This window comes from Pelobates fuscus, chromosome 3 (assembly GCF_036172605.1).
Source record: "Pelobates fuscus isolate aPelFus1 chromosome 3, aPelFus1.pri, whole genome shotgun sequence".
Lineage (NCBI taxonomy): Eukaryota > Metazoa > Chordata > Amphibia > Anura > Pelobatidae > Pelobates > Pelobates fuscus.
The window spans coordinates 347,213,209-347,225,538 of NC_086319.1; the positions used below are offsets into that span (position 1 = coordinate 347,213,209).

The 12,330-nt window shown below is 36.9% G+C and overlaps 1 protein-coding gene across 1 annotated transcript in view; it reads right to left on the reverse strand.

The window, feature by feature from the left end:
- The window catches only part of TRPM1 (transient receptor potential cation channel subfamily M member 1), a 144,086-nt gene that overhangs the window by 59,144 nt on the left and 72,612 nt on the right, over positions 1-12,330 (reverse strand). The window contains exons 9-15 of the mRNA XM_063449141.1: positions 10,717-10,789; positions 7,840-7,940; positions 7,355-7,525; positions 5,731-5,865; positions 4,883-4,933; positions 2,251-2,391; positions 997-1,026 (exon numbers count right to left, since the gene is read on the reverse strand). Of these exons, the coding sequence (XP_063305211.1) occupies positions 997-1,026; positions 2,251-2,391; positions 4,883-4,933; positions 5,731-5,865; positions 7,355-7,525; positions 7,840-7,940; positions 10,717-10,789 (702 nt within the window). The remainder of the gene's footprint in view (positions 1-996; positions 1,027-2,250; positions 2,392-4,882; positions 4,934-5,730; positions 5,866-7,354; positions 7,526-7,839; positions 7,941-10,716; positions 10,790-12,330) is intronic.

Here is a 12,330-nt window from a genome sequence, read left to right on the forward strand (position 1 = left end):
GTTTTCTGTTGATGAGATTCTGTAATTTGTCCCATCATAATTGTCAGCACCAGGCCCAATGGGCTCTTAATCCGGCCCTGGTGTTAGATTGAGATCTAAGAACTTATACTATATGTATATATAATTATACATATTTTATATTACATTATATATATTATTATAATATATATACTGCTAGAACCACCATTATTTATATCAACAATCAAACCACGGATCGCTCACATTCTAGTATTTATTATTTTTTGCATTAATGACAAAAATTAACTAATAAAATGGCCATATATATCTATGCAATGATCTGTCATGGCAGGTTCACTGTAATTACTATGATTTCCTTCCAAATTAAAATATCACTTGTTTTATATATATATATAAATTATGTATTGCTTTAGTAGATGTTGGTTGAAACTCCTATACAGCAGCCAACTTGACAACTTTGTGCGTGTCACAGTAAGGTGTGACAGGGAACAGAAGAACTACATGGGGAGGGTTCTCCTGCTCTCCGCTGTCACTCAGTTGTTGAAACAGAGGTCTTTGCCAAGTCTATGCCAACAACTGATGATTTAAATATTTTTTTTTATAAAATCTTTTCATTTGCTAGAAATTCTGCTATAGATTTTTCATTCTCTTAATTTAATATAAACTTGTGTATATCATGGCACTTAAAAAAAAAAATACTAAAAGCAAAACTTAATTCTCTTTATACAATTTTGGCTCTAGCACATACAATGAATAATAAGAAACAAAATACATATAATTATACACAGAGCTATTTCTGGCTGAAATATAGTTTGTTTATATGAAAAATTATTAAATAGATGAAATTCATGAAACTTATAAATTATAGACGTTACAGATTTTTCACAGTGAATAGAGCCCAGTTTTTGAGAAAATGAATCGGACAGCCTACTTCATAGAGTTTATAGGTTGTGTTTGATAAAATAATGAATGTTTTCAACGTTTCTGTATAATCTGCAGGGAGCGCTTGGCACTTACCTCCATTCCCAGAAGCTTAAGAGCTTTAGGCTGCAAATTAAAATAAAGAAATTGATTTAATGGCAAATACTACTATAGCATTACATATTATTACTGCAACACATATAATGCTAGCAAATCTAATTATCATACCAAATCATTTAGATAATCACTTTGCCATATTTTCATATAGAGAATGTAAATATTGTAAATCATCTCATTACCATTCTTATCTACAGTATATTTATATATATTTATTTTACTATTTTGGCATGTGTGGCTAAAATAATCTAAAATCATATTCTACAATTTTTTTAAAAGGTAAAAAAATTCTAGATTGGAAAACCATATTTATTTACTATTCTCTGTCAAGACCCACACATTCTCTTAAAGGGAAACCATCACTTCTCTGAGAATTATATTATTGAATTATTATTGAATTAAACATTTAAAATCACCTAAAACTTGTGCTAACATTTTGCTTGTGATTCTGATTTCTTTTCATGAATATTAAAGATTTAGCAAATTATATCGCAATCCAGTTTGGTCGAGCCACATCCAGTGTATACATTTCAAACAAATAAAAAACCCAAAATGCTGCTTCCATTTCTCTTCTTCCACTTATTATTTTCAATGGCAGAAAAAGCCGATATTCATAACATTGATTGACAGGGAGCCAAGACGGCGGAGCCCAGTTCCTGATTAGAGCTAAATATGGCAGTTTTGATTTCTACATTTAATTCTATTTAAATTTAGCAAAATATATAGGGGGAAAACTAAACATTTTATAAATAGAGGGCAAAACTAAACATAATATTAAAAATCCTGGGATGTGACAGTTCCCTTGTAAGGACTAATGTCATTATTTATTTCTAGGCCAGTGTTGGTACGATTCCATCAAAATGCAATGAACTACTCATTCAGAAACAGCAAAGCTGCTGGCATAGAGCATTAAGGGAGCAGATTGTGATAATGGCATGTGACTTTATCACCCTTAATATTTACATTATGGTAACTATTTGAAGTCCTGTGCCACAACTCATGAAACATATCCCAGTTATATTGTTAAAGTAAAGGTGCCAAAAAAGCTAATGGATGCACTGTATAGGGCTGTCTCTTTATTGTCGCTTTATCGTCATTTATGTAAAGTCATCAGACATTCTATGAGCAAATGGTTGCCTGGACAACAAAAAATTGGGGAATTCCACATGTACCCAAGATCCACATATCTGGCACATGTGAAAAGGTCTCTCATTAGGTGGCTGGCATGCTTACCCTCTTTGGTCCGAACAAGTTATTATACAGAGTTCGAAAGGTTTTCCTGGTGTAGTGGCAGCGGTAAGCTCCTCCCATGAGGTACTCAAGCACAAGACCGATATCAATCAGACTGACATGATAATCCGGTGGAAGATTACCCTGTCCAAAACACAATGCTCTCAGGTTAGTACATTCATTTATCAGTAATCTGCATTTAAATCATAATAACATATAGCAAACCAAATCATTTTATTTCTGTGATACATTATAACAAATAGCAGCAAACTATGACAATGGAATATTCCTACCACTGCAAGAAAGCATTAGAATGGCATTCTGAATCTCAGCTATTTCACTTCTGTAACATGCGGATAAAGCAGTCTGCACATTCTACATTTAGGGTCAGATAGATGGTGATCTGTAAACCAGTAGCTCTGTACAAATATGTACTTTGATGAATGATGGTTGATGAGAATGATGACAATAAACATGCATATGATTACATGTTTGAAACCAATTATTAGCAAATTATATGGATTATTTTTAACATTATTTAAGCACTGATAGTTTCCTCAGTATTATATTTTCTTATAATCCCTCTTATGCAGGTTTGGGAATGGAAAGTATGGAACCAGGCAGTGGTGTATCCTGGTTTTGTCCTAGGCAGGACAAAACTCAGACGCCCCGCTCCCCCCCACCACCCCCACCCAACCCTTCCCCCGCCTTCTAAATACACACACACACACACACATTCACTGACAGATACGCATACATTAGCTAACAGAAACAAGCACTCACTAACAGACACACACACACAGTCAGACACACACAGTCAGACACACACACACACACAGTCAGACACACACAGTCAGACACACACACACACACTAACAGACACACACACACACTCACTAACAGACACACTCACAGACTCACTAACAGACACACTGACACACACACTAACAGACACACACAGTCAGACACACACAAACTAACAGACACACACACAGTCAGACACACACACACACTAACAGACACACACACACACACACACTAACAGACACACACACTAACAGACACACACACTAACAGACACACACACACTCACTCACATTAACACATTTTTTTTTATTTAACCCCTCCCAGCCTTCTTACCTTTGGGAAAAACTGGGGGGGTGGTTCTCTTTCTCACTGGGGGTCCAGTGGCTGCTGGGCGGGCAGCGGTGGCTGGCGAGGGAGCACTTCCTCTGAGCTGTCTACTCAGCACCCTCGTGCGTCGCAGAGTGATGCCGGGAGCCGGAATATGATGTCATCTTCTGGCTCCGAGCCTTATTCTGCGGCGCGCGAGGGAGCTGAGCAGACAGCTCAGAGGAAGTGCTCCCTCGCTAGCCGCTCGCCGCCTGCCAGCGCCATGCGTCCAGCAGCCCAGCATGTCAGTTAGCCGCAAGGCTAACAAGACATTTGCCCTGGGCATTTGGGGGCGGCTTTTTTTGCCGCCCCCTGGAAAATGCCACCCAAGGCAAATGCCTTGTTTAAAACGTCTAAAACGTTTCTGGAACCAGGTTCAATGATTAGACATTAGTTATTTCATAATTACTGTCACCATAGTCAGAGAGGTAAAAACCTTACCTGCCACTGACTACAACTCCCATCATGTGCTTAATTAACCTCCCCTGGTAATCAATCTATTGCACAGTACATATGAAAGTTAACATGATGTGCTTTGATTTACTTCTCTGTAAGAACTAGTGTATTTTTACAGCATTCATTGTGTTTATTTATCTGATACACATCACACAATGACTCAGAGGGAATAACTCTACTGTATAAGACCTGGGAATTAACCAGGCATTAACTAGAGGTGACTATACTATACTTTATTATTAGAGAAAGCTATTCACCTCCAGGTTAACCCAAGCAAATCCACTAGACAGGCGCTGAGATGGGATGCAGGGAGGAAATGGAAAAAAGGTATGAGGTGTTAATGTAGAGTGAAAAAAGACAAATGTTAATGTACAGAAGACAAATGAATGCAAAATGGCACATAAATGAAAATGGTTAAGACACAGAGAACTGTTTATTTCAACAAACTTAGTTTAAACCACCTAACTCTCTAATAAACTGCTCCAAACTAATCAACACTCCAAATATTTTAGGAATCCATCACAGGTGAGCAGTAATTACGGTATCTTATATAGATCTTATAGGTCTTCACACATGGTGGATTTAGTTAAAAAAAAAAATAATAATTGTAAAAACATGCATTTGTCTTAACCTACCTTTAAAATGCTAGGCCATATTAACTGAAATGGACATCCATTTTTATTGTGGCCTAAATTATCTTGTTTCCTTGTAAAATCTCAACATTCTCAGCTTTGTGAATAAACTCCATAGATTTATTGTAGGCCATGTAAATGATACTCAAAGTAAAATCTATTCATTTAAAATCTTACATTGATACATAATTGGTATATATGTTGGGACCTAATTCTTTCGACTTCTAATATAGCAACTATTTTCAGAATCAGTAGTCAGCAACATAGGTAGGTATGATACTGGGCAAATAAACTACAACACTAGGATCCATTGTTATTTGGCTTTTCCAAAATGTTGAAAGAATTGAAATGTTTATCTTTAAAGAATAACCTACCTTCTTCACATCTCTCACAAGGTAATGAAGAGTGTTTGGCGGACCCAATCTCTAAAACAAAAAAACAAAACAAAAAATACATGATTTAGGTTTAGAGAATTATCTGTGTGTAGTTGTAAACACAGGGCATTGTGCAAGACTGACTTGTTCACTGATATGTCCCATTTTGGGCATTCTGCCAACTTTCTGGGCAGCGCTGTCTATTTCCTGCCAGGCAGACCCCTTGTCTCTGCCCCTTAGTGGCCCATCAACCACTGGTCCCACATCCATACCTCCCAATCTCTTGTGTATTTAAAAAAAAATATTGCATGACCCATAGCTCAGTTTTAATTAGTTTGGGTTGCGAAAAATATCTCATATCTGACAATTCTTCTTTCATGTGTAAATTGGGGAAATCTAATGTGATATGTTTGCAGCATACCTCCCAACAGTTCAAATGGACAAACAGGGGCACATTAATTTTAGCAGTGTGAGTGAGTGTGTGACCAGGGGTGGCGCTGTTCGGAGATATTTTAGGTGACTTGCTAATAACAATGTATGCAAATAAAATGTAATTTAGAACAGGAACAGTGTATCTTATTTACACAGACTGATTTCTATTTCTGATTTTAGATAGGGACTGTCCCTCTTAAATAGGGACACTTGGGAGGCATACTGCAGAAATATTGCAAACACTTTAGTAAGGTAGAAAAGCACTCTATTTCACGAGCTTTGTGTTACAATGTACCACTAAAGTACAAGCAGTCAGGATGTCTTCATGGCACAAGGGAGTGTCAATAAATTCCCAATCTTCGAAATAAAAAAATAAGTTATTGAGCGGAAATGATTGGTGTTTCCAAAGCACTCACTGTGTTATACAGTTCTTCTAGCCGGGGAATTGTGAGAAAGCGTTGCATGTTAACTCCATTTTCAATTAGAAGCTTTACAAAATCCACCCGATCTAACACCAGAGCATCCATCATGGCTTGTTCTAGGGAATTCACCTGGGGATAGACATAAAAACGACTTTAATCGCCTGTTCATGGTACAGACTTACTGCAAACAAGACTTACAGGGTCATTTTGTAAAGTGAGAAAAGGCAGGATTTCAAAGTGTATTCATAGTGACTTTCAAATTTAAGGCCAAAATAGACAAACTGGAAAAAGTCTCCCAATCAGCTATGCTTTATGTTTGACTACTTGGGTCTTAAATTTACTTTGAATTCACTGCTAAATAACCCTGCTAAATAACCCTGCTAAATAACCCTGCTAAAAATAACCCTGCTAAATAACCCTGCTAAATAACCCTGCTAAATAACCCTGCTAAATAACCCTGCTAAATAACCCTGCTAAATAACCCTGCTAAATAACCCTGCTAAATAACCCTGTTAAATGATCCTGTTAAAGTGCAAAAGTACAACATTTGTTTGTATAAATTAAATAACACATTCAAAGCTATATGAAATATTACACAAAAATGTATAAATTTGAATTGAATTCATGATACTAGAAATAACCAAGCATACAAAAGAACAGCATAAAACATTTTTTGATTGATACATTTATTAGAAACTTAGCTATTAGCATATACTATGTTATCTGGCCTCCAATGGATTAAAAAAAAATAATAATAATGATACATTGAGTTTAAGAAACTGTTATTATTGAAAGGTTACTTTAAGTTCTGTGATACAATCTATTTCTTGTTAATCTTAAAAGAACACTGTAGGGTCAGGAACACAAACATGTATTCCTGACCCTATATTGTTAAAAACGCCATTTGCCCCCCTGGCCTCCTCTTTTGTGCCCCTAAATATAGTAAAATCTTACTGTTATTCCAGTCTTCTGAGGCTGGCTCTGCCCCTGATCTGTCTATTTGGCTGACCTCTTCAGAAGTGATGATCTCAGCCAATCCAATGCTTTCCCATAGGAAAGCATTGGATTGGCTGAGATTGTTAATTCCGATGATCTCAGCCAAAACACAACACAAAATTAGTGCATTCAGATCAAATTTTTGGAAACTGAAAACCAAATAGCATATTTAAGGCTAAAAAAGCTAAGTTGAGAGTTGGATTTTTTTTGCCTAAATTGTGCGATCTGGTGTAAAATTCAGTGTTCCGAAATAAAACACAAACTGGGTTATTCATTAAAGTGAGAATTGCAAGAGAATTTCAACATTTAGGACAAAATAGCCAAATTAAAAAAAAGTCTCCAAGTCAATTCTGTTTTTAATTTAATTATGAAGTTCGAAATTTACTTTGAATTCCCTTCAAATCCCATTTATGTGAATCGCTCTGTCTGTCTATGTCTTCTGTTTATGAACATTTGATTGATAATAATACAAATACAAATACTTAACTAGTAACTAGCAAATACATATTTTTTTAGATTTTTTCACAAATGCGTTTCAGCTGGTACGAATGAACTTGCGTAATAATGTTGAATTGCTTGTAATAAGTATGGATCCTCAGTGGGCAAATAAAAGAGAACATACCCAGTTAAGAAGTTCAATCTTCCTAGGATCTGTTTCTTCTTCAGGCTCATCTTTGCCTTTTCCTTTTTTCTTTCCTTTGGCCTTTCCTCTGGGTGCTTTAGCTTGGGCAACTGGTGATCTCTTCTCTTTATCCTGAGCCGACCCATCAGCTGCCGTAAGGCTTCCTAAAGGCTGGTACCAAACACAACTGTGTCACTTTTACCTCTGAGCTAGTAAGAATAAGGTTTCTGCTACATCAAGTTCTTGATGCAATGCACACACAACCTTAATTTCTATACTTCAACAGTTATGGCCTAGTTAAAACTAATGTTTTATAGTTTTACAGAATAATGATATTCAGGACTGAAATAAATATCTATTTTCTTTCAATGGTTTGCCCACGCAGCCTCCCCCTGTAAACCATTGAGTGAAATAACAATGTATTTATGGGGGTGGATTTTCTAACATTTATTAGAACTGGCAAAAAAAATAAAAGGATATCTTACCGGCCATTGATGTCCAAAGACAAAAATTTGGCTACGGGCAATATCAACCCTGTTCCACGCTAATGCCAAACTTAACTGATCCGGAGCAGATGCATTTGTTCCTTACAAAAAAAAACCAACAACATGTAAGTGTAATCTACACTGTAAATGTTTTTAATACATGTTAAATAACATTTAGGCAGGTATTCGATCTTTTTTAAAAAAAAACATCTAGGTTAACTTTTAATACCAATGTGATGAACGTGTATTTTTAACTACATAGAGTCTCTTAAATATCTATTTCAATTAGTATCGAACCTAATACTACATTTTAAAACTATATTTTTCAACTACAGCATCTAAGCTGTAGTCTGCAGAAGCTCTGCTGACCTTTGGATAGTGCTTGTGAATTCTTCTGGAACTCTCTTGTCACGGTATAGTACAACCCAACATGCAGTGAGTAAATACCAAAATGGTAAAATATAGCGTATTACCGGTCCTTAGAGTGGCCGGGCTATATGTAAGTAGACAGAGAATGAACAAAGATAAGCCAGATATGAGGAAACAAGAAATCAAATATCGGGAAAACAAGAGACAAAAACCGGGTCAAGGATGCCAGAAAGTAGAATAGTCAGTAATAGCCGAGTCAGAAAGACAGACATATATTAAATAAACATGCTATTGGGACCAACAAGGAACCACAACAGGGCATAAGACCTAGCCCAGCAAATTATTTATATTGTGGCTCATTAGGTTTGTAGCCACACCCCCAAAATGCAAAGGGCCTTTAAAACTAGTGCTCTGTGACATAATTTAGGTTATGATGTTGATGTGCACGCATCACATCATAAAAGGGGGCAGAGTTACAGCGATGGAGGAAGACCCTGAGGCTTTGGGAAGACTACCACCTATCTCCATAACCCCACGTGGGCACCCTGAGGAAACCAGCACTAAAGGTACCCTGATATCTCTGCCCTGGATGGGTCTCTGGTCAGTTATTTGTTGGCGTCTGCAAAAGGCAGTAAAAGCTCTTGCATACATGTCCAAATTAATATTTAATATTTAATAATGTCCTCAAGCTGTTTCACCTACATGAATCTAGACAGACTATATGGACCCTGAGACACTTGGTCCACTTGGACATTGCTCCAATTTCTAGTAGATCCAAAAGAGTCCAGATACAAAGGTGGCAGAGTTTATTAAAGCAAAGTACACCAACAATGTTTCAACCTAACCATAAGGTCTTTGAGAAAGACCTCATGAATTTGAAATGTTGTGAGTGTACTTTGTTTCAATTAAGAAAAACAAAAATATGATACCGCACTTCCCACCATGTTATGAAAAATAAAAGTTTAAATGTATTATTATTGCATTGCCATCAACGGTCAGCTCAGAAGGTATAATAACAGATGTACAAACATATAGCCCATATATATATAGAAGTATAATATAGTCTATAATACCAAGTCACTTAATCCACTAATATATCTCAATCGTATTGTATTTTAAAACAGAAAGATATAAAGAGAGTACCTATATCGTATCTAGTATAATGAAAGTGGACATTACAGAATGTAAAGGAACCTGGTATACTGACCATCAAAAAGTAGAAAGGTGCTAAGGTTTGGAAAGTGCCTAGTGCTTAAAGTACTAATGTGTGTATGGGAAATTACTTAAAGTGCATCACCTTCTATATTTTCCTAGAGTTCATCACCTGCTATAATCAAAAATCACAAAACACAACGAACAAAGACACAGTACAAATAGCCCGATACAACTCCTAATGGTATAGATAAACAGAATCTCTCTGGACTGATATATATGGCTAAAGCTCATCATTAGTTAACACAGTCTGGTAAAGCAGAAGGTTCCTATCCAAATATTACTGAATTGGTAGTATCCAATGTTGGCACTATGTATGTGCTTCAGAAAAAAATATATAAAAAAAAAGAAAAAAAAAAAAAGAAAACTATCTCCAAAATATATACAGAAAAAAAAATGATATGCAAAAAGTGTAAATACACAAAAACATATATATCACTGTTGGATCATAGGAATGATCTCACCCAATCTGATGGAGTGGACACTTAGCCAGGAATAATGCTTATGTCTGATATGTAGTCATAGATAAATGGCCAAGTTCATCTACAGTCACTCTCTGTAGAGTAATTGTTAAAGTTTCCATATGTTGACAGGTTCGGTCACAAAGAAACAAGAGGAGGTATCAGGCAGGTCAATTAACTCTGCCACCTTTTTGATCCACTGTGTGCCTGGACTCTTTTGGATCTGCTATGGCTTGTGGAGTTCTAGTCCAGCTAAGCACCTTAGGCTAGATACTGGGACGTTTGAGGCCCCCTTCACTTTGATGTATACAATGCCACAATGTTTCTCCCCACTGACTACTAAACCAAAGACTACCAAGCTGCTGTGCTCCCTAATTTGGTAACGGACCCTATGGCGTGTATTGCTTTGAGCCTGGGTAGACCTTGACCTTGGAAATTCTTATGTACATCTGGTGAATTACACCCCATTTCTATATATTTCTCCAAACTGTTTTATGTATTGCTGCCGTCTGTTCTATCTAACTTTGATCATTTTTTTTTAATCACTTGCATTTTGATGCCTCATCCTGTTTGAGTCATCTTGTTTATTAATCCTTCTACTTGTGTCCCTTGCTATGGAGTTCAAGTGTTTTGAGCATGGTCATTATTTATCAATGTCCAATGATCCGAGTACCCTGGGGGTTTGAGTCTCTTGGGAAATGATGTAAAAATGTAAACAGTATATTATTATTCTGAACAGACATTATTATGATTATTCTCTGGGATCTGTGACATATTGGCTCTAATTTACAGTTCTGTACATGATAAATTCAGTAAATATTCCCCCGAAGACTACCTTTCAGAAGAGCAGTTAAGATAGCCATTTCAATGTCTTGTTGACCTTCAGATCCCATACGAAAGACAGTTATCTAAACACATAAGTAAGAAAATAGAAGAGTTTAAAAAGTTAACTCACAGACTTAAGTAAAGGTAAACAACAAACCAGGCAGAATATTAATAATAACAAACCTAGCTGATCTGCAACATGCACTACTGATATTTGTATTAGTAGCTTAGCTTTAAGAGAATGTCTGCAGTAGTAGTTTAGAACTAAGGCAATATTTGGTATGTATGATGTGTGAAATCTTTAATAAAAAAAACATCAACAGATTTCTGATATGATGAAAAATATACATATTGGAGTAGACATGTATGACAGTAAAATAACAATGCTCAGTTCTGAGGTGTAAAATACTAACAATATCCTATGATGTAAATTTCACTGGAGAAAGTAAAATGTTCTTTTAGAAGGGACTGTAGACTGATTTAAATAATTAACCCGCAAGTGTTCATTGACTAAAGTAGAAACTCTTTACTAACAGATGTTCCCATATACACTGTACTGGATCCCAGTACTCCAGCTGAGTACATCCGTGAAGAATCTCCCAAGTCCCAAGCGCAGTAGTGGTTATAAGTGTAAATATAGCTTCCAATCCCCCAAACATGAGTCTAGACTTCATGAAGGGGTAAAATGATCCGTTTAATCCAGGCTTAATGGCCTACTTTTATACATTTCAGAGTAACAGCAAACATGCCCAGGACACTCTCACACAAAACAGGGTAATCCCTCCCCTGTGCCTGAGAGATAATTGAGTCAGGAACTGTACAAACTCAATTGTCTCCAGGCACAGAAAACACACAATTTATAAAATACCCCAAAATACACATAAAATACACGAAAACCCCACAAAAGTTACATCTTCTGATAGCCCCGATCTGGGTGACCAACATATCCAAAAATCACCAAGATCGGTTCAGGGGTTCGAGATTTCCATGGAAGTCAATTATTTGACCGACCGTGCACATGGTCCTGTGCCCAAAACAGTTCCATGAAATCAGTGCTAACGGTCGGTCAAGTTCTGTAGTTAAAAACGAACCAACTACCGAACGGAATCCATAGTTCTACCCTGGAACGTGCCCATCTAAGTCGTATAAAACCGAACGCAGGTTATGATGTAAGTCCAGCGCTGTTCGGGAGTTTACGTTTCTGATTTTAGTTCCAGTAGATTAATGCTCAAACACCGCTGCCTGTGTTCGCGAGAACAAGATGGCCGCCATCTCGTGGTCGTTCATTTCGAAATGTGGCCACCCAGACGAACAATTAGAACACTGCTGTGGAACTAGTAACTAGGTGTCAATTGGGTTTAACAAGTTCCCAGGTGGTCTCTGGTTCGTGCGGTTGTTTGGTTTCCGAACAACATAATCCCAAATCACATGAACAGAGTAGTTTGCAAGGTATTTTGTATGGCTCATAATCCTGGGGCAGGAGGCTGGCTAGCAGGCTTCTCCAGGAGCTTGTGGCGAATGACCAGACCACAGGGCGTTTGTCACATACACTCAAAACAGTAGTCACAGATACACACAATTACACACTCGCACACACACACAGCTGCACTTTCCCATACACAAT